The 25,788-nt window shown below is 42.1% G+C and overlaps 1 protein-coding gene across 11 annotated transcripts; it reads right to left on the reverse strand.

Moving 5' to 3' along the window:
• Window positions 1–2,004: 2,004 nt before the first annotated feature.
• phf21ab (PHD finger protein 21Ab) lies at window positions 2,005–24,346 on the reverse strand. Of its 11 annotated transcripts, none has more exons than XM_068722613.1 (19): window positions 24,235–24,346; window positions 18,646–18,684; window positions 17,716–17,767; window positions 17,352–17,441; window positions 16,923–16,955; window positions 16,771–16,836; window positions 15,393–15,542; window positions 14,849–15,064; window positions 11,164–11,256; window positions 9,095–9,442; window positions 8,774–8,890; window positions 8,357–8,408; window positions 8,191–8,270; window positions 7,064–7,124; window positions 4,415–4,521; window positions 3,865–4,020; window positions 3,431–3,506; window positions 3,233–3,336; window positions 2,005–2,798 (listed from the first exon to the last, which is right to left on the reverse strand). In XM_068722613.1, the coding sequence occupies exons 3-19, from the start codon at window positions 17,755–17,757 to the stop codon at window positions 2,016–2,018; spliced, it is 2,574 nt and encodes an 857-aa protein (XP_068578714.1). In that variant the 5' UTR covers window positions 17,758–17,767; window positions 18,646–18,684; window positions 24,235–24,346; the 3' UTR covers window positions 2,005–2,015. The 11 variants fall into 11 exon arrangements, with proteins under 11 accessions (XP_068578714.1, XP_068578710.1, XP_068578709.1 ...); XM_068722609.1 differs by lacking the exon at window positions 24,235–24,346 and adding an exon at window positions 23,617–23,826 and having other exon boundaries at window positions 15,393–15,539; XM_068722608.1 differs by lacking the exon at window positions 24,235–24,346 and adding an exon at window positions 23,617–23,826 and having other exon boundaries at window positions 8,774–8,887.
• Between the last annotated feature and the right edge of the window lie 1,442 nt (window positions 24,347–25,788).

Consider the following 25,788-nt stretch of genomic DNA (forward strand, 5'->3'; position numbering starts at 1 on the left):
TGTGTGTGTTGACATTGCAATATTGCAATTTCACATTTAGTGCTCACAGTTGACACACTTGACTCACGAATGAAAAAACTCAATCACTACACTTAACCGACACCACTGAACACATCCGTTAAGACTACCGCGCCTGGTCCACCTCGTCCTCCAGGTATCTGTTCTGCCTGAGCTCTACAGGTGGGGAAGAGATGGGGGGTGGGGGGTGTTTAACTGGGGTTGTTGGGACATTTGGTGTCTTATTGGGTGAGGGTTGGTTCCAGGAGGTCAGATCGTTGATGAACTGGGGTTGCCGCCGTTTGGTCGAATGAAGGTGGTTTATAGTCGTAGACTGATTGTTTGGAGAATATGGAACCCTTTTTTAGGGGGTTAAAACTTTCCTAAAACTAACAACTCAACAAGGAGGTGAGACTGACAACCGGGCAACACCATGAATGTCTTAGATGAGAGATTGTCCCAAAGCGTTATCTCCATCTCTTTGAGTTTGGCTTATTAACCTGGGGCTCTATTATATTTTAAGCATACCGAGTCGTCGAGAACGAGTTCACGTTGGACCATCGGTGGACTGAAGGAAGGTAAGTTTGGGTTTCGTCACTATTGATCAATGGGAAAGGTTGTCTTTTAGGTCAAAAAGAGTGGATATGCTCTTTATACGAACTGGCTTGAATGAAGGGGGAGGCAAGGTGAACTGGGATTGTCGATTGGTAGGTCGTTGGTCCATTGGGTTAAGGACGTTGGGTTGTTGGGTTAAGGATGTTGGGTTGTTGGGTTAAGGGTGTTGGGTTAAGGATGTTGGGTTAGGTTGTTGGGTTGTTGACATTGAAAGGGATGTTACGGTGGATTGTCGGTGGACTGGGGGAAGGTAAGTCCAGGTTTCACATTTACCAGGACTCATCGCATCTCGTCCTTCTCTATGACAAACTAGTTGATGACCAGAGGGAGGAATGTTGGAATGGGTAAGATTTGGAGTCACTGGAGGGAGGTGACAGGTACCGTTTGATAGGAGAGGTTAGTTTTTTGTTGATGGGGAAGTTAGTGAAGTCGATTTAAAAGCCTCGGTATGCTTTGTGTTTGAAGCATACCGTCACCTTACCATAAAACATTTCCAAGGTTGTATTTATTGATTCTGACAATTTTTGTCAATCCAAAATCTCTTTCATTATTTGTTTGGTGTGTACAAACAAGTGCAACACCGTGAATTCCTCCGAGGACCAACATGTGTACTATAATCCCATTTTAATTGAATTCATCGCATTTTGCCTTTAGACGTGTTCATGCGTCACCCGGTATGAACCAGTTTGAAGTGTACGGGTTGAAGAGGGAGGTCACATTGGATTGTTGGTGAACTGGTTGGGAGAGGTTTAAGTTTTTTATGGACTGGAAATGGGGACAGATGTTGGTTAATAGGGAAGTCTAGGGAGAGGGGTTATGGATAAGACTTATTGGTTTAGGGCTATTCAAAGGAAGGGGAGAGCAGGGATTGCAGAAGATACAGGTTGTTCACATTAAGTCCGTTGGGACGAGGGGATGAACAGGCTCTCTTTTCAGTACTCGTACTCTATCACAACACTGCTTTTTAGACCAGTAACCCCTGACAGATGTTTGGTTCAATGTTCTCTGTTTTCTCCGTACCCATGTGAACCCATCTTCCCACCCCACCAGAGAACACAGGGGCCACTATAACAGGCACACACTGGTGTGATGATGAACTAAATCTCCCTTTGAGCATTCCCACCACTGACGTCTATCACTAATTGGCATGATGACACTGGTGCGTAAGCCTTCCTGTACCCCAGCTCTGTGGGGGGGGGGGGGGGGGGGGGGGGGGGCAGCCTACGTCTTCCCAGAGTCATGTGACTAGGGCTGTATATCTACCATTGACACAGTCTGACAATACAATGCAAACAAACAACATTTATACAGATTGGCAACTTCAGGACACCTTCTGGTGCAAGCAAAAGTCTTTTTTTTTTATATATATATGTTTGAATTCCCGCAACTCAAGAGAGGGAGCATTACTTTTTATTGTCCAAATTGCTGACAAGAGCTGGCAAAGAATGCTGGGAGGGTTCTGAGGTTTTGCTGTTGTTGTTGTTGCTGCTGCTGTCACTGTCAGTGATCTCCTCCTGCTTCTTCTCCACCGCTGTCTCTGGAGGGTTGACGGCAGCTATCTTGTTCTCAGAGTCGGCGGTGGCGTTGGTGGTGCAGGCTCCTGCGGGGCTGACGTCGGGGCAGGCCGGCTCGGCCGTACCGTTGGTGGTGGCCTCAGTCGCAACCACTGAGGGAGCGGGAATGTCAACCACCGGAGCGGCCTCAGTCTCAGGCTTGGCCAAAACCTCCACCTGGACACTAGTCCCTGTGTCTCCGCCTCCCCCTGCCCCGTCACCAGGCCCTGGCTCACCCCCTGCCCCTCCATCGGGGCTGTTTTCTGCAGTTAGGACTGCGCTGTCTTTTAGGACAACCTGGCTGTCGGTGTCTCCTGCTGCTGCTCCCGTTGTCTGGTTGTTCGTGGCGGCTCCGTGCTCCTCTTGTTTGTCGTTTCCATCGGTGTTGCTGCTGGTTGCGGGGCTTCCAGCCTTCACTTTCTCTACAGAGTTGGCTTCTGGTGAAGCTTCAGAGCCGACTGCACCTTCAGCACTGTCCTGGACTCTGGCACTGACGTCCTTACCCTCTGTCTCCGCCAGAGCTTGGTTGAAATTGAAGGCTTGGATGAGGCGAATTAGGTGTTTGACTTTCTCCAGAGAGAGATGCATGTCTTTCTGACGAGCCAGGATGGTGTTTTTGGTCTCCATGCATTTCTGATGAAAGAAGAACAGGGTCAGATTTGACACCAGTTGTTGATTAGAGAACAACATATTAATCTATCTCCTCAACTTCCTGTGCTTCTAAATTTAGGATCAATCTGTATTTCTACTAGCAGAGTGTCCTATCAGTCCTATCACCTCTGTAACAGTGATAGCTTTTCATTGAAGAAGAGTGAAAAATCCAAACTTGGAGATTCCGGAGATTTAAATGGAACGTGTCCTTTTGTTGACTGTTTCTTATTGTTATAGAGATGTAGAGCTGTTTGATTGTTTCTTATTGTTATAGAGATGTAGAGCTGTTTGATTGTTTCTTTTTGTTATAGAGATGTAGTTGTTTGATTGTGTTTCTTATTGTTATAGAGATGTAGAGTTGTTTGATTGTGTTTCTTATTGTTATAGCGATGTAGAGCTGTTTGATTGTTTCTTACCGTTATAGAGTTGCTGAGCTGTTTGACTCTCTGTTCCAGCTGTTCTCGCTCCAGTTTCAGTTCAGCGCTCCATTTCATCAGCTTCTGCTTCTCCTCTTCTTTAGCTGCAGCAAAGAACAATCAAACTAAACAGTTTATTTCACTGTTGAACTGTTTCACATTCAGATGTTTCAGGAAATGAAACTAATCTAACGTCACCTTCTTTGTAGGCGATGTAGGAATGAACAATAGCCAGAGTACCAGGCCAGGGAATGGCTTCTTCTTTCTTTAGGATCTGGAGAGAGAAGCTCAGAGTTGTCACAGAGGCAGAGACTTAGAAAAGATTTGAGGGAGACAAGTTGAGCCGCCACCCTGTGGTGAGGCTGAGAAGGGACAAGCAATGGAGTGAATGGATGTGAGATGCCAATCATTACTGACACAATGAATGGGACAGAAGCACAAAAAAACAATACTGCATCATGTATATGCTTACAAAGGATTGAACAGTCCTAAAGTTCAGGACAGTGTGGCAGAAGGCCGGTCAGCAGAAGTAGATTTTACAGTCAACCATCTACTGGCTCTGATTGGCCCTTCTCCAGGCTGCGGTACCCCCTTCCCCCTGACTCAGGATCAGTCACGGCTGCTGTGGTTACCTGATCTTGACATTTTGGACAGATCCACATGCCTTTAGGAATGGTTTTCAGGGGTGGATCCAGGCAGTCCAGGTGATAAACACGAGAACACGTGTCGCACATGAGCAACTGGCCACTGCGTCTGCACACAGTGCAGAAATCCTCATGGATGTCTCCCTGTGAGGAAGAATTGGACCAATCAGTTTCCCTGCCCAACTGAGCCCCACCAACCATCCGTGGAGAGGCAGGGGGAGGCACCAGGATCTGGTTTGGTTTAGTTTACAGTTGGCCTTGTTTTAATACCTAATGGACATGGTGTGGTAAGTTACATCTGGGAGTTAGAATGTGTTGTAGTAGTTCTTAATGGATGCTCTGGGCTACAGGACACTGTTCACTTTGTAAGGCTGAAAGTAAAAAAATCAACTGATGACTGATGGTTAACCACATGAGGACGACAAACTAATGGAAGTGTTCGTGGAGGTCTCGGGGTGTAAATGAGTGACAGAGCTACTGGGCCAATAAGGACTGTGTGTGACGGGGTTCTCTGTCCGTCTCCCCCATCGTTACTTACATCCCCAGAGCTGGGGCTGGGCAGGGGGAGGGGACGGACGGGGCTGGAGGGGGAGGTCGGGGTGAGGCTGCCCAGCTCCGGGACGCTGCTGTATTTGGGTGGGCGACCTGGGTGAAATGAGACAGACAACAAAGACGGAAAACAAAGAAAAAAAGAAAGATGGAGAGGGGGGAAGAAAACAAAAAACAAAACAGTCTGTATGACATACCTTGGAAAGGGAGTCTTCGTTGGCTAGCATGAGACAGGGAGCGGTAAGGGAGGAAGAGGAGGAAAGGAGTCAGAAGCACAGACAGCAGTGTTAGTGCAGGAGAGCCGAGCACTAGTACAACGTACTGCAGTCTATGGAGCGTTGTGTCAGATGTTAACACGCCTCAGTCACACGTCCAGAGGTTATGATAGGCTGTCACCAGGGCTGCAGCCAGAACTCTACTGACACAGAGGTCCAGAACAGCCCCTAATAAACAGAACCCCCAATATAAACCTCCTCATGAACCTCCTCATGAACCTCCTCATGAACCCCTAATAAACCTCCTCATGAACCTCCTCATGAACCTCCTCATGAACCCCTAATAAACCTCCTCATGAACCTCCTCATGAACCCCTAATAAACCCCCTCATGAACCCCCAATATAAACGTCCTCATGAACCTCCTCATGAACCCCCAATATAAACCTCCTCATGAACCTCCTCATGAACCCCCAATATAAACGTCCTCATGAACCTCCTCATGAACCCCCAATATAAACGTCCTCATGAACCTCCTCATGAACCCCCAATATAAACCTCCTCGTGAACCTGCTAATGAACCTCCTCATGAACCTCCTCATGAACCTGCTAATGAACCTCCTCATGAACCTGCTAATGAACCTCCTCATGAACCTGCTAATGAACCCCCTCATGAACCTCCTCATGAACCTCCTCGTGAACCCCCTAATAAACCTCCTCATGAACCCCCTAATGAACCTCCTCATGAACCTGCTAATGAACCCCCTCTGAACCCCCTCATGAACCCCCTAATGAACCTCCTCATGAACCTGCTAATGAACCCCCTCTGAACTCCCTAATAAACCTCCTCATGAACCTTAACAGTTAATCCTGCTCTAATGATGCAGTGTACTCCCAGAAGTGAAGCGGTGAAGCTCTAGTCCTTCATCTGGATGGAGTTGAACCCTACCTACCCCCACGCTCCATATAAACGTCCACCAGTAACAGGTTCAAGTCCTTCTGGGAGTGAAACCAGCATCCGTGTTCAGCTGCAGCTCTCTGATGACAACCGTCTACACTTTGTTTAAAAAGACCGACGTGATAAGATGTGACACAGCGAGTTACACATGATTTCATGTTTTAGTCTTTTCTTCTGATACAATGTAGAGTGAGATGGAGGTTGTGTAGAGAGCAGTCAGTGTTAAACAGGAGAAACCGCAAGAGGAAGACTAGTTTAGTAAAGGTGTGATAAGTAATACAAACTACTTCATGTTAGTGACGTTGTTCCAGACATCCACTGAGGTGATGTCGTGAACTATCTGAGCTTTATAAATATCAGGATACAATATGAAATAATTAGTCTGCTCTTCATTCATATCAGGAACGTGTCATCAATAAACGTATTTTAAAACTCAAACTGTCTCGGCAAACTCCTGCTCTGGCTAAATTCACTACACTTCCCAGGATGCCTTTCAACAAATCCCAAAAGAAGAGAAGGCGTGTGAAGGTTGAACCGGATTACTTCTTCATCACGGTCAGAAACAAACACTGAACCGATCAGCTCGGACTGCAACTCCTGTGAAGTCAGAGCGGGGCTCGTCGTGCATATTGATGATGACATTATTACGTATTTATTATTATTATTATTATTATTATTATTATTATTATTATTAGTGCAGGACGAAACACTAGCATCATTCATCAAATAATTCATTCTTTATGACTAAAACCTTCTAAAGGACTCATTAGTCACCGTTGATTTAGAAACCGACGAGCACAAACCGTGAGTTAACTACTTAAACTACTAGTTAGATTTCTGGGGAACTTTAAGTTGTTTTAAGCACGAAAATCTAACATTGTTTTAATGTCAGTGAACTGTTAAGCGGCGGATTGAAGCGTCTGGATCATAACGATGTATAATATATAATATATCATCATGTCATCACAGAACAAGTGAAACAGATGAAGCTTCACATTTCTGAGGTTCATGAGAAACAAGTAGAACTCCGGCTTTAAGACGTTAAACCTGAGTGAAGCGACAGGAAGCAGGAAACAGAAAACAGGAAGCAGGAAGAAGAGGAGGAGGAAGGAGGACTTGTTCTACAGCGTGTTATCAGGACGACATTAGTCTCTATTCTACTGTTTCTACTGAACCACCTGAGCTGACTCTACTCTCATGTGTCTGTACATCATATATGTGTGTGTGTGTGTATGTATATATATATATATATATATATATATATATATATACATACACACACACACACACACACACCACACATATGTATGTATATATATATATATATATATACACACACACACACACACACACACACACACACACACACACACACACACACACACACACACACACACACACACACACACACACACACACACACACATACACTGTATATAAATACATCACGGGTGTTTCATACGGACCTCTCTTCCTGGTCCCCTGGTGCAGAGGGCTGTTCAGGTAACTCACTGCACTCTTTTTCCTCTGAAACAAGAAAACAAACACGTTAAATGTGAAAAACATTAGAATCCACACATCTGTGTTATTAAACACATCTGTGTTATTAAACACATCTGTGTTATTAAATCTGTGTTATTAAACACATCCGTGTTATTAAACACATCTGTGTTATTAAATCTGTGTTATTAAACACATCCGTGTTATTAAAAACATCTGTGTTATTAAATCTGTGTTATTAAACACATCCGTGTTATTAAACACATCTGTGTTATTAAATCTGTGTTATTAAACACATCCGTGTTATTAAACACATCTGTGTTATTAAATACATCCGTGTTATTAAATCTATGTTATTAAACACATCCGTGATATTAAACACATCTGTGTTATTAAATCTGTGTTATTAAACACATCCGTGATATTAAACACATCTGTGTTATTAAATCTGTGTTATTAAACACATCCGTGATATTAAACACATCTGTGTTATTAAATCTGTGTTATTAAACACATCCGTGATATTAAACACATCCGTGATATTAAACACATCTGTGTTATTAAATCTGTGTTATTAAACACATCCGTGATATTAAACACATCCGTGATATTAAACACATCTGTGTTATTAAATCTGTGTTATTAAACACATCCGTGATATTAAGCACATCTGCACATTTTAAATGAAAGATCTGGAAAGTTTTTCTGAGCCAACATTGAAATGACTGTATATTTAAATACTATTTTAAATATGTAATAAGATGAAGGGTTTCACACACGTCATAACACCACGTCCCTGTTGATATCAGTATATATAATATATATATATTTATATATATAAGATATAAGTGTGTGAATGTGTGTGTATGAGGCTGCAGTTAGAATAAATCATATTCAAATTAAATAATAATAAAAACATTTTTCTCTCAAACGAAAGCAGCTGAAAAGAGAAAATGTTTTACGTGATAAATGACACATTTCATTCTGTGTGTTCTGTCTGTGATGATGGATTCTGACCCGAACAACATGAACATAAATAAAGATAAATAGAAACAGTTCAGTCTAGTGTGAGCCTCCTAAACCCGTCCGGTACCTCAGGTTCAAACACGGCGCCGCTGTAAACCGGGTTGGCCGTCGTTCTCCTCTTCCGCTCCTGTCTTTTGCTCTGGATTTCTGTCAATCACCAAAAAACACCAAAGTTAAGAAAGCTTCACTTTCAGCTTCAGGACGTAAGAAGAGGAAACAAACAATCACATCACCTTCCAGGTGGCCGTGAGTCACGAGGCCCAGAGACACCATGAAGGCCAGTTTCTAGAGGGGACAAAGAGAATCAGCATCAGAGACACCCGGAGACACCCGGAGACACACCAGAGACACACTAAAGACACACTAAAGACACACTAAAGACACACTAGAGACACTCAGAGACACACCAGAGACACTCCAGAGACACACCAGAGACACTCCAGAGACACACCAGAGACACACCAGAGACACACCAGAGACACCCAGAGACACACCAGAGACACACCAGAGACACACCAGAGACACCCAGAGACATCCAGAGACACACCAGAGACACACCAGAGACACACCAGAGACACACCAGAGACACCCAGACACACCCAGACACACCCAGAGACACTACAAACTAAGCTTCAGTCACCAGTACAGACCTCTGGGTTCTCCTCCTTCTTGGGTCTGGGAGGAGGAGGAGGAGACAGCGGAGGAGTGGAGGAGGAGGAGATGCTGACGACGACCTTCTGTTCTGCTCCTCCTGATTTAACAGTCTGCTGAGAGGAGAAGAAGAAACAAAGTGACAAAGAGCGGGGGTTTTTCTGTGGTCTTGATTTTCAAAATAAAAGTCCTGCTCCTCTATGGAAAGAACATGAGAAAATCTCATTTTGTTAGTAAAAATCTTGTGGCAAACAGAAACTCTCCATCTTTGATCTGTCAGTAGGGAAAGTAAAGCAAAGTTAAAAGCACTTCAGTGCTACCTTGGGCTCAGCGGTCAGGCTGCTGATCTGGATGGGCTTGGCGGTAGTCGGGGTGAGGATGGGGGTGAGACCGGGCGTCCCGGCGGCGATGCTGGAGAGGCGGGTGGCGTTGGTGGACACCGGCGTGGTGATGACGATGCCCGTCAGCGGGGCGGAGCCGGTCTTGCCAGTTAACGGCTGCCCGTTAACGATGCGGACCTGGTGGATCGGGGCCGCCGAGGGCAGCGAGGACGACAGCTTGGTGGCCAACATGACGGGCCTCTGGAGCAGCTGGGGGGCCGCCATCATGGGTGGGGGGGGGGCCGGGGCGATGTGGACGTTGGTGGGCGTGGCCGGCTTTGGCCTGACCTGGAGACAACAGACAGCCAATCAGAATGAGCCGACACTGCTGGGTAACGCCACTGTGGAGCTCTGCTGTACTAGTAATACTAGTACTACTACCACTGATTCTACTACTACTACTACTACTACTACTACTACCACTGATTCTACTACTACTACTACTACTACTACTACCACTATCACTGGTAGTAGTACTGCTGCTGTATTTTTAAAGAGCTCATATCATAACGATAATCATGGAGCGATTGTTCAATCAGCCATGAGTCCTAAAACACTAAAAACAGTCTCTGACTCAGTTACAGAACTATTGAACTGAACATTTAAGTCAAAGTAATAAATACATAAATCTGGAACTGAACATCAAACTAACCATAAAACAATCTAAAGAGAGAAGTGAACCTTTGTAACTTTCCTTCTGTTGGCTACTTCTGCATAAAACAGTTTTAATGAACCAGCTTTTGAATTTAATCACAAATAAAAGAACATCCCGAGGAGTGATTTGGTGGATTACGTCGTTGGAATATGTTGTATTGATTTACAAATGAAGAAGTGCTGTTCTGTGGTTTATGATTGTTGTCCCTTCACATTGTTAATAAAACCATTAATGTTGTGCATATTAATATTCTGAAGTCTGTTCCATGAAGGGAAAGTGACGGGAGAGAGAACGTAAAATAAGTCAGTTAAAGTTACAGTTGAATCATTTCCTGAATCGTGGAGAACAGCTGATGTTGTTGCTTTATACACTGTGTGTGTGTGTGTGTGTGTGTGTGTGTGTGTGTGTGTGTGTGTGTGTGTGTGTGTGTGTGTGTGTGTGTGTGTATATATATATGAGAGAGATCAGGTCGACAGGACTGAGACTCGTCCTATTGCTTCTAACCGTCCTAGTGATGATGAACAACATTGTGGAATACATCTGGCTTTGTGTTATTGCTGTTACATAAATGTAATTAATGGTGCTGTTAGATTGCTGCTCGACCGCCCCGTTGATACAGGTGAATGCAGGAGAGCAAACTGTTTCTTAAAGGCTAAACGCCAACAAATATAGATTGAAGCAGAATATTTAGTCCGATAAAAACATGTGATTTGTGGAAATGATAATATCTATCTTTATTAATTTAATGTTGACTTTTGGACTGGACTGGGCATGATCTAAAAATGGTAAAATAGAGCTTACTACCTTTATATTTGTGGTCACTTATGGGAACCACAACATATTCCATTAACATTTACATCTAAGTGCATCTCTCTCTACAGCTTTTCTTTGGGTGATTACTTCGTATATCATTGGTGTTCTTAAGTCGACATCACACTACTAACAGTATTAGACTACTACAGGTGCTCACAGTGACATTACTCAACAAAGGTAAACAACATGTTTCCATTTAAAGGGTTAAAACACACCGACAGCCAGGAACACAAAATACCAAGAAGCTGCAGGAAAAACAAGCTCTCACCACAAAAGGTAAAAACACACTCACACACATCCACAGGCAGGAAACCTTCAAAACATCCCGTTCACAGGTCAGTTGGAAAATTATAAAAAGCACAACGAGAGGAGAAGAGATGAGTAGAGGCAGCACAGAGCAAACAATGTTTTAGTGCCACGGAGCAAGGCGTGAGTGTTTGCTTTGCTGCCCTCTGCTGGAGAGTGAGCGAGTCACCTCAGGTGGGCCACACACACTGATCTGAGGGGGTTAGGGTTGGAGGCGGGTCTTATAGGGACGCACCTGTGGCTGAAAGGTGGGTCGAGGCGTCAGTCTAGGAGGAGGGACAAACTGAGGAACTTTGATTGGCTGGGCTGTGGTGGTGGTGGCCTGCACCTGAGACAAAACCACAGCAGATGTGGATCTGTGGTGTTGTTACACCAACACGTTTACAGCTGTTACACCGACGCGTCTGCTGCTGTTACACCGACGCATCTGCTGCTGTTACACCGACACGTTTACAGCTGTTACACCGACGCGTCTGCTGCTGTTACACCGACGCATCTGCTGCTGTTACACGAAGCGTCTGCTGCTGTTACACCGACACATCTGCTGCTGTTACACGAAGCGCCTGCTGCTGTTACACCGACACGTGTACAGCTGTTACACCGACACGTTTATAGCTGTTACACCAACACGTCTGCTGCTGTTACACAACACATCTGCTGCTGTTACACCGGCACGACTGCTGTTGTTACACCGACACATCTGCTGTTACACCGACACGTCTGCTGTTACACCGACACGTCTGTTGTTACACCAACACGACTGCTATTGTTACACCGACACGACTGTTATTGTTGCACCGACACGTCTGCTGTTGTTACACCGACACAACTGCTGTTACACCAACACGACTGCTGTTGTTACACCAACACGACTGCTGTTACACCGACACGTCTGCTGTTACACCGACACGTCTGCTGTTACACCGACACGACTGCTGTTGTTACACCGACACGACTGCTCTTGTTACAGCAACACGACTGCTATTGTTACACCGACACGGCTGCTATTGTTACACCGACACGACTGATATTGTTACACCGACACAACTGATATTGTTACACCGACACGGCTGCTGTTACACCGACACGACTGCTCTTGTTACACCGATACGACTACTATTGTTACACCGACACGACTGCTGTTACACCAACACGACTGCTCTTGTTACACCGACACGACTGCTATTGTTACACCGACACGACTGCTCTTGTTACACCGACACGACTGCTCTTGTTACACCGACACGACTGCTCTTGTTACACCAACACGACTGCTGTTGTTACACCGACACGACTGCTGTTATACCGACACGACTGCTCGTTACACCGTCATGCTGTTACACTGACGGGTCTGCTGCTGTTACACTGACACATCTGCTGTTGTTACACCGACACGTCTGCTGTTGTTACACCGACACGCCTGCTGTTGTTACATCGACACGTCTGCTGTTGTTACATCGACACGTCTGCTGTTGTTACACCGACACGTCTGCTGTTGTTACACCGGCACGTTTACAGCTGTTACACCGACGCATTTGCTGTTGTTACACCGTCACGTCTACAGCTGTTACACCGACGCATTTGCTGTTGTTACACCGTCACGTCTGCTGTTGTTACACCGACACGTCTGCTATTGTTACACCGACACGTCTGCTATTGTTACACCGACACGTCTGCTATTATTACACCGACACGTCTGCTATTGTTACACCGACACGACTGCTCTTGTTACACCGACACGACTGCTCTTGTTACACCGACACGACTGCTCTTGTTACACCGACATGACTGCTGTTGTTACACCGACACGACTGCTGTTATACCGACACGACTGCTCTTGTTACACCGTCAGGTTTACAGCTGTTACACTGACGCGTCTGCTGCTGTTACACTGACACGTCTGCTGTTGTTACACCGACACGTCTGCTGTTGTTACACCGACACGTCTGCTGTTGTTACACCGACACGTCTGCTGTTGTTACACCGACACGTCTGCTATTGTTACACCGACACGTCTGCTATTGTTACACCGACACGACTGCTCTTGTTACACCGACACGACTGCTCTTGTTACACCGACACGACTGCTCTTGTTACACCGACATGACTGCTGTTGTTACACCGACACGACTGCTGTTATACCGACACGACTGCTCTTGTTACACCGTCAGGTTTACAGCTGTTACACTGACGCGTCTGCTGTTGTTACACTGACACATCTGCTGTTGTTACACCGACACGTCTGCTGTTGTTACACCGACACGTCTGCTGTTGTTACACCGACACGTCTGCTGTTGTTACACCGACACGTCTGCTGTTGTTACACCGGCACGTTTACAGCTGTTACACCGATGCATTTGCTGCTGTTACACCGTCACGTCTGCTGTTGTTACACCGACACGTCTGCTGTTGTTACACCGACACGTCTGCTGTTGTTACACCGACACGTCTGCTGTTGTTACACCGACACGTCTGCTGTTGTTACACCGGCACGTCTGCTGCTGTTACACCGACACATCTGCTGTTGTTACACCGACACGTCTGCTATTGTTACACCGACACGTTTACAGCTGTTACACCGACACGTCTGCTGCTGTTACACCGACATGTGTACAGCTGTTACACCGACACGTGTACAGCTGTTACACCGACACGTTTATAGCTGTTACACCGACACGTCTGCTGCTGTTACACAACACATCTGCTGCTGTTACACCAACACGACTGCTGTTGTTACACCGACACATCTGCTGTTACACCGACACGTCTGCTGTTACACCGACACGTCTGCTGTTACACCGACACGACTGCTATTGTTACACCGACACGACTGATATTGTTACACCGACACAACTGATATTGTTACACCGACACGGCTGCTGTTACACCGACACAACTGCTATTGTTACACCGACACAACTGCTGTTGTTACACCGACACGACTGCTGTTACACCGATACGACTACTATTGTTACACCGACACGACTGCTGTTACACCAACACGACTGCTCTTGTTACACCGACACGACTGCTATTGTTACACCGACACGACTGCTCTTGTTACACCGACACGACTGCTATTGTTACACCGACACGACTGCTATTGTTACACCGACACGACTGCTATTGTTACACCGACATGACTGCTGTTGTTACACCGACACGACTGCTGTTATACCGACACGACTGCTCTTGTTACACCAACACGACTGCTATTGTTACACCGACACGGCTGCTCTTGTTACACCGACACGACTGATGTTGTTACACCAACACGACTGATGTTGTTACACCAACACGACTGCTGTTACACCAACACGACTGCTGTTACACCGACATGACTGCTGTTACACCAACACAACTGCTGTTGTTACATCGGCACGACTGCTGTTACACCGACACGACTGCTATTGTTACACCGACACAACTGCTGTTACACCGACACGACTGCTGTTACACCGACACGTCTGCTGTTGTTACACCGACACGACTGCTGTTACGCCGACACATCTGCTGTTGTTACAACGGCACGACTGCTGTTGGTACACCGACACGACTGCAGTTGTTACACCGACACGACTGATGTTACACTGACATGTTTGCTGCTGTTACACTGAGACGTCTGCTGCTTTTATGGATGAATTTCGTTGTGCTACTCTGTGATGTGACCGGACACTTTCTTTCTCAGGACGTTGTGGTAAAATGACGCCTATCTTTGACCTCTACTAATCCTCTTCTGTTGTTTGAACATGACTCCACAGCCTCCTGGAGCATCAACCACGTGATTAAAGAAACCTTCACTAAGAGCCGGGACACTTGTCAACTAAAGGCAGTCTATCAACCCTCAGTCAGGATGCTCCTCTACACTACAACAACCCAGATCAGAGGAGACAACACATCACTGGACAGGAGGGTCTTACCACCATGGTGTTCTTGGATACCAGTCGCACCGGCTCCGAGCTCTGATTGGTCAGCTTGCTGGCCACCTGCAGGTTGATGGGGGCGTTCTGCAGGTCGGGTTTGGTGATAGCTGTGGTTACCATAGCGACAGTGGGCGGGCGTTGCGGCAAGGCGGCGGCAGCTTTCAGCACCAGAGGTAGAGTCTTCGTGGTGAGGACCGGCGTGACCGTCAGGGTCTGTTGAGAGACAGTTACAGAGTGTTACCATATTCAAAGAGTGAGTTCATGTGGAACCGTCTTGGCCACCTCCACAACTACCAAGTTCCTACATTTCCCAGCATGCCATCTGATAAAAGAAGGGGTGGAACTTCACTCTGAATTTGATTTTCAATATCAAATACCAAAACTGTATTGCATTTAACAACATTTTACCAAGACTGATTAACTCTTAACTAACAAACTCTTTTCACCCCAGTTTATAAATGTGTGTGTGTGTGTGTGTGTGTGTGTGTGTGTGTGTGTGTGTGTGTGTGTGTGTGTGTGTGTGTGTGTGTGTGAGTCCTACCTGCTGCAGTCCTCCAGGTACCTGCTGACTCTGCAGCAGGTTGCTCTGCTTCATGTCTACTCCTGGAGGAGTTTGGACGAGCAGCTGTAGCTTCGTCTCCGGTTCCTGTTTCACCATCAACTCCTTCCTCAGCTGCTCCACCACCTTCTTCTGCAGGAGGAGAGGAAACAGGAGAGGAGAGGAGGAGAGCAGAGAGGAAACAGGAGAGGAGAGGAAACAGGAGAAGAGGAGAGCAGAGGGGAAACAGGAGAAGAGGAGAGCAGAGAGGAAACAGGAGAGGAGAGGAGGAGAGCAGAAAGGAAACAGGAGAGGAGAGGGGGACAGGAGAGAGGAAACAGGAGAGGAGATGAAGAGAAGAGATTAAACAGGAGAGGAGAGGAGTGAGGAAATAGGAGAGGAGAGAGGAAATAGGAGAGGAGATGAGGAGAGGTGACAGGAAACAGGAGAGGAGATGAGGAGAGGAGACAGGAGAAAAGAGGAGAGGAGAGAGGAAACAGGAGAGGAGATAAAGAGAAGAGATTAAACAGGAGAGGAGAGGAGTGAGGAAACAGGAGAGAGAGGAAACAGGAGAGGAGATGAGGAGAAGAGAGGAAACAGGAGAGGAGATGAAGAGAAGAGATTAAACAGGAAAGGAGAGGAGTGAGGAAACAGGAGAGGAGAGAGGAAACAGGAGAGGAGATGAGGAGAGGAGACAGGAAACAGGAGAGGAGATGAGGAGAAGAGACATTAAACAGGAGAAGAAAGGAGTGAGGATGGACATGTCAGCGGATTGTCACACAAACAGTGACGTAACAGATTTACATTATGACACATGAACATGTGGGTCCGTCCCTCAACTCTGTCTGACTTCCTGTCTGTGTCTCATAGGGTCCTACTATCACCACTCTGATCTGATTGTCTGCTACTGCATCTCATTAAGGGAGGAGGAGGAGGAGGAGGAGGAGGAGGAGAGATCACAGCTGCAGCACAGGTGTCGCCGTAAAGGTCAGAGAAATGAGTTCCCAACTGTGGAACCTTCACGTGAACGTTCCTTAAAGTCAGAACATCCATTAGGGTTCACCTGGACAGGTGACCGTCACCATCACAGGACTGACTCAGTTAACCTAAGCTGCAGGTCTTTGGACTGTGGGAGGAACCCGGAGAACCTGGAGAGAACATGCAAATAGAAGACCGTCCAGCCCGGGAATCAAACCCCGGCCCGTAATGCTGTGAGGTGACAGTGTTAACACAACACCAGCGTGGAGCAGAGTAACGCTGACAAGCAGCTGTTAATGTGTTGTTTAATAAATGCTCCTACACACACACACACACACACACACACACACACACACACACACACACACACACACACACACACACACACACACACACACAGTACCTGCTTCTCACTGAGCGCTGTGATCTTGGCTTGAAGTTCGTGGAGCTGCTTCTTCAGGTCTGCGTTCTGAAAACAGGGAGCGGTTGAAGGTTAAAGCAGCTGCAGTCATCAGAACACCTGAGACTGAAGAACACAGCTGAGCCTCCTCTTACCTGAGGGTCCTGCTTCATCTGGGAAACCAGTTTCTGTAGAAGAAGACCAGAGACGGTGAGAGAGCACAGAGACACCTGCTGCTCACAGCCAGGAACTACAACACAGCAGCATCAACCTGTCTGTACGCCTGAGGGAATTACCCACAATTCATAGCAACATGAGGTTAAACACCAGGTAACCAGAGGAAGCATGGAGACGTGAGAAGAAGAAAGGTAAACAAAGATTGTTCAGCCTGGAATATTAATCATATATACACACACACACACACACACACACACACACACACACACACACACACACACACACACATATATATAAAACTTATATGTTTTAAGTTCTTTAATATTTGGTTCATATAAACAGTGTCATCACAGTTCACAGACTGAAGAGGACTCAGACAGACCGGATGAGGAGGACTTCATGAGTACCTGATGGATCTGGATCTCCACCTTCAGGGCCTCCTGTAACGTCTGGAGCTCCATCATTGATCCAGTCAGTCTGTCAGCTGATCGGTCAGCCTGCACACACACACACACACACACACACACACACACACACACACACACACACACACACACACACACACACACACACACACACACAGTTCAACAGAGATCAGTGTTTGATGATGTCAGTGTGGACGGACAGCGTCTTCACACTCAGTCATGTCACTACATGTCAACATTATCATTACATTAATAACTATTAGTACTGATAACTATAGTTATTAATGAGTGAACTTTTATTACACATGAATGATTGAGTGTTAATGATTCATAAAGAGATGTTTACCTGAACACTGTCTCCAGTAGGAAAACCATCCAACTGAAGCATTAAAGTGCCGCTGAAAGAAAAACACAAAAACACTCGAGACTTCAACTAAAACACTCGAGACTTCAACTAAAACACTCGAGACTTCAACTAAAACACTCGAGACTTCAACTAAAACAATCGAGACTTCAACTAAAATACATTAGACTTCAACTAAAACACTCCAGACTTCAACTAAAACACTCCAGACTTCAACTAAAACACTCCAGACTTCAACTAAAATACATTAGACTTCAACTAAAACACTCCAGACTTCAACTAAAACACTCCAGACTTCAACTAAAACACTCCAGACTTCAACTAAAACACTCCAGACTTCAACTAAAACACTCCAGACTTCAACTAAAACACTCCAGACTTCAACTAAAACACTCCAGACTTCAACTAAAACACTCCAGACTTCAACTAAAACACTCCAGACTTCAACTAAAACACTCCAGACTTCAACTAAAATACATTAGACTTCAACTAAAACACTTAAGACTTTAATATATTAAAAACATTCTTGTTTAATATTTTCATGACTGACTGAACATTGTAAAAACATTAATTATAACTTTGTTATTCAAAATAAAAGCTCCTTTAAAAGTGTTATATTACTATTGAATATTACATTATTCTGTTACATATTAGAACATTTTAATGTTACAGTTCATCAACATGGAGCCAATTACATAGAAATGTAACTTTGAAGTGAGGAGGTAACTTTATTCTTAAAAATAGAATATATGTGACTTTATTATTATATCAAAATAAAGGATGTGTCATGATTATTTCTCATATTATTATCACTTTATTATTATTATTATTATTATCTTAAACCGGTGACATGTAACTCTAGTTTCTTGATGTTATTACATAATGAATGATTATGTTAAAGAGTTGACTCACCACCTGGCTGTGGGACTGACTCCACCCCTCTGTGCTGCCCTGTCAAACAAAACAAACACACATCGTTACAGACTCATTCTGTGAGCAATAACTCGTATAATACCTAATATAATAACTAATGTAATAACTCATATAATAACTCATAATACTTCATAAAATAACTAATATTAAGACAAACTTCAACTCATCTGCAGATTTTCTTCACATTGAGTTGGTTTCTGTACTAAACATTAATAACACCAAACAAACTATAAATCACAACTTTATGATGAATAAAATAGAGCAAAGTCTCCTTCTAAAAATGTTTCTCTGAAAGAATCAACTAGCTTAGTCTACTTATTTCTATCTTTTTATGTGTGATCATATTTTAGGATTATTTATTTATATGTTTATATTTCTTTGTGTAGTTATAGTATCTAGAGTTAAAATACTGAAGTATTATCATCTTTGTGTAGTTATAGTATCTAGAGTTAAAATACTGAAGTATTATCATCTTTGTGTAGTTATAGTATCTAGAGTTAAAATACTGAAGTATTATCATCTTTGTGTAGTTATAGTATTAACAGTTAAAGTACTGAAGTATTATCATCTTTGTGTAGTTATAGTATTAACAGTTAAAGTACTGAAGTATTATCATCTTTGTGTAGTTATAGTATTATAAAGTTAAAGTACTGAAGTATTATCATCTTTGTGTAGTTACAGTATTAACAGTTAAAGTACAGAAGTATTATCATCTTTGTGTAGTTATAGTATCAATAGTTAAAGTACTGAAGTATTGTCATCTTTGTGTAGTTATAGTATTAACAGTTAAAGTACTGAAGTATTATCATCTTTGTGTAGTTATAGTATCAACAGTTAAAGTACTGAAGTATTATCATCTTTGTGTAGTTATAGTATTAACAGTTAAAGTACTGAAGTATTATCATCTTTGTGTACTTATAGTATCAACAGTTAAAGTACTGAAGTATTATCATCTTTGTGTACTTATAATATTAACAGTTAAAGTACTGAAGTATTATCATCTTTGTGTACTTATAGTATCAACATTTAAAGTACTGAAGTATTATCATCTTTGTGTAGTTATAGTATCTACAGTTAAAGTACTGAAGTATTATCATCTTTGTGTAGTTATAGTATTAACAGTTAAAGTACTGAAGTATTATCATCTTTGTGTAGTTATAGTATTAACAGTTAAAGTACTGAAGTATTATCATCTTTGTGTACTTATAGTATTAACATTTAAAGTACTGAAGTATTATCATCTTTGTGTAGTTATAGTATCAACAGTTAAAGTACTGAAGTATTATCATCTTTGTGTAGTTATAGTATCTACAGTTAAAGTACTGAAGTATTATCATCTTTGTGTAGTTATAGTATCAACAGTTAAAGTACTGAAGTATTATCATCTTTGTGTAGTTATAGTATCAACAGTTAAAGTACTGAAGTATTATCATCTTTGTGTAGTTATAGTATCAACAGTTAAAGTACTGAAGTATTATCATCTTTGTGTACTTATAGTATTAACATTTAAAGTACTGAAGTATTATCATCTTTGTGTAGTTATAGTATCAACAGTTAAAGTACTGAAGTATTATCATCTTTGTGTAGTTATAGTATCTACAGTTAAAGTACTGAAGTATTATCATCTTTGTGTAGTTATAGTATCAACAGTTAAAGTACTGAAGTATTATCATCTTTGTGTAGTTATACTATCTACAGTTAAAGTACTGAAGTATTATCATCTTTGTGTAGTTATACTATCTACAATTAAAGTACTGAAGTATTATCATCTTTGTGTAGTTATAGTATTAACAGTTAAAGTACTGAAGTATTATCATCTTTGTGTAGTTATAGTATCTACAGTTAAAGTGCTGAAGTATTATCATCTTTGTGTAGTTATAGTATCTACAGTTAAAGTACTGAAGTATTATCATCTTTGTGTAGTTATAGTATCTACAGTTAAAGTACTGAAGTATTATCATCTTTGTGTAGTTATAGTATCTACAGTTAAAGTACTGAAGTATTATCATCTTTGTGTAGTTATAGTATCTACAGTTAAAGTACTGAAGTATTATCATCTTTGTGTACTTATAGTATTAACAGTTAAAGTACTGAAGTATTATCATCTTTGTGTAGTTATAGTATCTACAGTTAAAGTACTGAAGTACTATCATCTTTGTGTAGTTATAATATTAACAGTTAAAGTACTGAAGTATTATCATCTTTGTGTACTTATAGTATCAACATTTAAAGTACTGAAGTATTATCATCTTTGTGTAGTTATAGTATCTACAGTTAAAGTACTGAAGTATTATCATCTTTGTGTAGTTATAGTATCTACAGTTAAAGTACTGAAGTATTATCATCTTTGTGTAGTTATAGTATCAACAGTTAAAGTACTGAAGTATTATCATCTTTGTGTAGTTATAGTATCAACAGTTAAAGTACTGAAGTATTATCATCTTTGTTTAGTTATAGTATTAACAGTTAAAGTACTGAAGTATTATCATCTTTGTGTAGTTATAGTATCAACAGTTAAAGTACTGAAGTATTATCATCTTTGTGTAGTTTTAGTATTAACAGTTAAAGTACTGAAGTATTATCATCTTTGTGTACTTATAGTATTAACAGTTAAAGTACTGAAGTATTATCTTTGTGTAGTTATAGTATCAACAGTTAAAGTACTGAAGTATTATCATCTTTGTGTAGTTATAGTATCAACAGTTAAAGTACTGAAGTATTATCATCTTTGTGTAGTTATAGTATCTACAGTTAAAGTACTGAAGTATTGTCATCTTTGTGTAGTTATTCTATCTACAGTTAAAGTACTGAAGTATTATCATCTTTGTGTAGTTATAGTATTAACAGTTAAAGTACTGAAGTATTATCATCTTTGTGTACTTATAGTATTAACAGTTAAAGTACTGAAGTATTATCATCTTTGTGTAGTTATAGTATCTACAGTTAAAGTACTGAAGTATTATCATCTTTGTGTAGTTATAGTATCTACAGTTAAAGTACTGAAGTATTATCATCTTTGTGTAGTTATAGTATCTACAGTTAAAGTACTGAAGTATTATCATCTTTGTGTAGTTATAGTATCAACAGTTAAAGTACTGAAGTATTATCATCTTTGTGTAGTTATACTATTAACAGTTAAAAGTACTGAAGTATTATCATCTTTGTGTAGTTATAGTATTAACAGTTAAAGTACTGAAGTATTATCATCTTTGTGTAGTATCAGTAGTAAAGGTAGAAAAGTACTACTGTTATTATCTCAGTAATACTGAAGATGATAAGTACAACAGTTCTCTCTGAGATACTGTGAAGTAGAAGTAGTTTCCTATAAAATGGAAATACTCTAGCTATGTACAAGTACCTGAAAAAGATACTTAATCGAAGTGTACTAGAGTAGAAGTATTGGTAGAAAGTAGCATGAATACTTGAGTTAGGTACTAAAGTACACAACAGAAGTACTTTGTGATGTAAACGGTCACCTTTAAAAACACACTTTTGAAGAAGATCAGAGGTTTTCTGTACATCAGAGTACTCCAGTGAGTACTCCAGTGAATACTTGTTCCCTGGATAAAAACTTCCATCAGCATCACATGCAGGAGTACAAGTATATCGAAATGAAAGTCATGGACACAACTTGGGTAAAAGTACTTCCATAGACATAAAACTACAGTAGTGGGTAAAATATGACATCATTAAGTATTCGTTAGTTATATATACACATATACATATATATATATATATATATATATATATATATATATATATACTGTCAGAATATACTACTAGATGAAGGTAGTACAGCAGAAGTAGTACAAGTACAATATGATCCTCTGAACTGAAGTAGAGTAGAAGAACAAATACTCAAGGTAAGTACAAGTACCTCAACATGTCAACGTTACGTAAGAGTTGTGTCAAAGTACTTTGTGAGGTTCACCACACTACTGGTACAAATACACCGTTTCTCAGAACGGGTAGTATTCCATCAGGAGTACTCATCAGGAGTACTCGTCCCCTGAGCGGGACATGAAGTTTTCTGGATAATAAACTTCATCAGCATCTCGCTGCAGCAGAGGCCCGAAAACAGCGAAGAAGAAAAAGAAGCTAAAATGGAGGTTTGAGGAAGAGACCCGCGAAGAGTTCACACTGGAAAGTGGCTTTTCTTTTTGTTTGGGCGGTGAAATACATGTTTAATAAGCTTCTGATGAAGCCACGATAGAGGCCGATTAGACGGTTCAATCTCCACCTTCATAAAAACGTACTACACTATGTGTATATATAGATAGATATAGATATATATGTATGTATAAACTACCACGTCTACATAAATGTTCCTCAATGTTGGTAAAAAAAAACAACATCAAAATAAAGACCCTGAACGCATCCGCGACATTGCTCCGCTGTGAAAGAGAACAAGTGTTAGCAGGTAGCAGCTAATGCTAATGCTAACCATCAATGCTAGCATGCTAGAGGCTAACCGAAGCTAACTAACTTACATCAAAGATAAATAATAACGTCGTTCGGCGGCAGGATACGTGACAGAAGAAGAAACACACAGCACACAGAGAGGAAACAAGAGGGGGGGAAATCACATAAAATAGTCCCCCTAAAAACAGGACGCCATCTTTCTGAATTATGACACCGAGCAGCAGACGTTAGTCTAAGTTATATGTGGGCCGAGAAGAAGAATACACAATCTCACACACACACACTCACACACACTCACACACACACACAGCAGCTAAAACACACAGAAACACGAGCCGAACCACCACCACCGGAGGCTTTAACTCGTAACACCTGCCCGCTAAACACACGCTAAAAACACACCGATGGACACAACGACGGACGAGGCGGTGACACACAACGTGAAGTTTTTATGAAACACGGAGAGAAAATTAAAGTTATGAAAATTAAAAAAAAAAAAAAAAAAAGAAGAGCCCAATGTGCACTTACTCAGCAGCAGTCCTCCTTGTGGATTAATTAAATATATATCTCTCTCTATATATCCGATCCACGGTGCAGTAACAGCAGCATGCACGAGAGAGTCCGGCCCCCGAGCCTTGTGTTGTTGAAGTATTTTATATTTTAGTTTTGGTTAAATTTGCGTTAAAAAAAACAGAGAAACTGAAGCTACAAAACAAGAAGAACTCTTCTTCAATCTCATTCAGCTCACAGCCGCAGCACGAAGCACGGATCATTGCGCCGCGGAGCTGGGAAAGGAAAGAAGGGGAGGGTGGGGGGGGGGACGAAAAACTACTCGCGCGCACAACTGACGTGCGTGGCACCGCGACAAAGAGATCGACGCGTGCATGCACCGCCGTTAAAGTTCGTTAAATCGAACCGATCGGCGGCACCGGACGCCGAGAAAATGTGTTCGAAAAGCGGACTACTTTTTTGTGTCGGTGCGGCGAATTTATTTCACTTTGCCTAAGGAACGGTGGTGCTGCGGATTCCCATTGCCTAGGGAAAAAACCCGGATGTAAACTCAGCGAAACTCTATGGAGAGAAAGTCTGTACACACACACACACACACACACACACACACACACACACACACACACACACACACACCCTTCATGGCTCCAGAGACCCGGGTCGTCCGCCCTCAGTCTGCCGCTTTTCGGGCTCCATGTTCGGTTGCTCGCTGCTGAAACTACCGGGACTGTTGCACTCTGTGGAGGAAGAGGAGGAGGAGGAAGAGGAGGGGAGGAGGAGGAAGAGGAGGGGAGGAGAGGAGGATGGAGGAGGAGGAGGAGGATGGAGGAGGAAGGAGGAGGAGGAGAGGAGGATGGAGGAAGAAGGAGAGGAGGAGGAGAGGAGGATGGAGGAGGAGAGGAGGAAGAGGAGGAGGAGAGGAGATTGGAGGAGGAGAGGAGGATGGAGGAGGAAGAGGAGAGGAGGAGGAAAGGAGGAGAGGAAAGGAGAGGAGGATGAGGAGAGAAGGCGGATGGAGGAGGAAGAGGAGGAGGAGAGGAGAGGAGGATGGAGGAGAGGAGAGGAGGAGGAGAGGAGGACAGGAGAGGAGAGGAGGAAGAGGAGGAGGAGAGGAGGACAGGAGAGGAGGAAGAGGAGGAGAGGACAGGAAAGGAGGAGGAGAGGAGGAGGCAGTGTCTGTTTCTATAGTTTCTGATCTCAGTGTAATAAATGAATAAATGAATAAACAAATAAATGAATGTAAATAAAGTAGAAGTTAAATTATTAGAATAAACCTGATATTTATTCATCGTCCTAAAACAAGCAGTTTATTTTAAAGTACTCATTTTGAGGTATTTGTACTTGTGTTTCTGCTGCTTCATACCTTTGACTCAGGAAAAATATTTAATAAATAATAAAATGTGTTTCTACTGAGTTACTGCCTTCACTCTGCATACAAATACATCACTATAGTATTATACTATTATGTTATATTAGTATTGTAATATTATATTATTATATTATATTATTATATCAGAGTAAAATGGATTCACAAGAACAAACTAAATGAAAGTACTGCGCTTAAGTACATCTTGAGATACTTGCACTTACCTCAGTACTTCCATGTTATACTACTTTATCCCTCCACTGTACCTCTGAGGAGCATGTTGTACTTTTTACTACATTTATCATAATAAACAGGAGTTAATAAATAAATATGATGCAGTGCTTCACTGTGATTATTGTAATAAAACTGTTATTATGAATACAAATATATGAAAAAAAGAATATTGAAATATATTTTAAAATATTTAAAGATGTTAAAGAATATTTAAGAATTAAAAATAATATTAAAGAACATTAAATTATGTACATTTTTTATTAATTATCCATTAATATATTTATATGTATATATATATATATATATATATATATATACGTATATATAGATATATATATATTTATATATATATATATATATATATATATATAGATATATATATATAAATACTGTGTTGTGAGGACACACAGTGACTGAGATGAACCACTAGAGGGAGGTAGAGATCTCTGTACAGTACATTTACTCCAGTACTGTACTATTAGGATGTAACTGTACTTTAATACTTGGATATTTCTACTTTGTACTACTTAATGTGACAGTTGTACACATTCACACTGATCAGTGATGTGTTTTATAGATTACATGAAGTC

The sequence above is a fragment of the Cebidichthys violaceus genome, unplaced genomic scaffold (genome assembly GCF_023349555.1).
Source record: "Cebidichthys violaceus isolate CVI_PGR_0920_01 unplaced genomic scaffold, fCebVio1.0.p SCAF_3, whole genome shotgun sequence".
NCBI classification, from domain to species: domain Eukaryota; kingdom Metazoa; phylum Chordata; class Actinopteri; order Perciformes; family Stichaeidae; genus Cebidichthys; species Cebidichthys violaceus.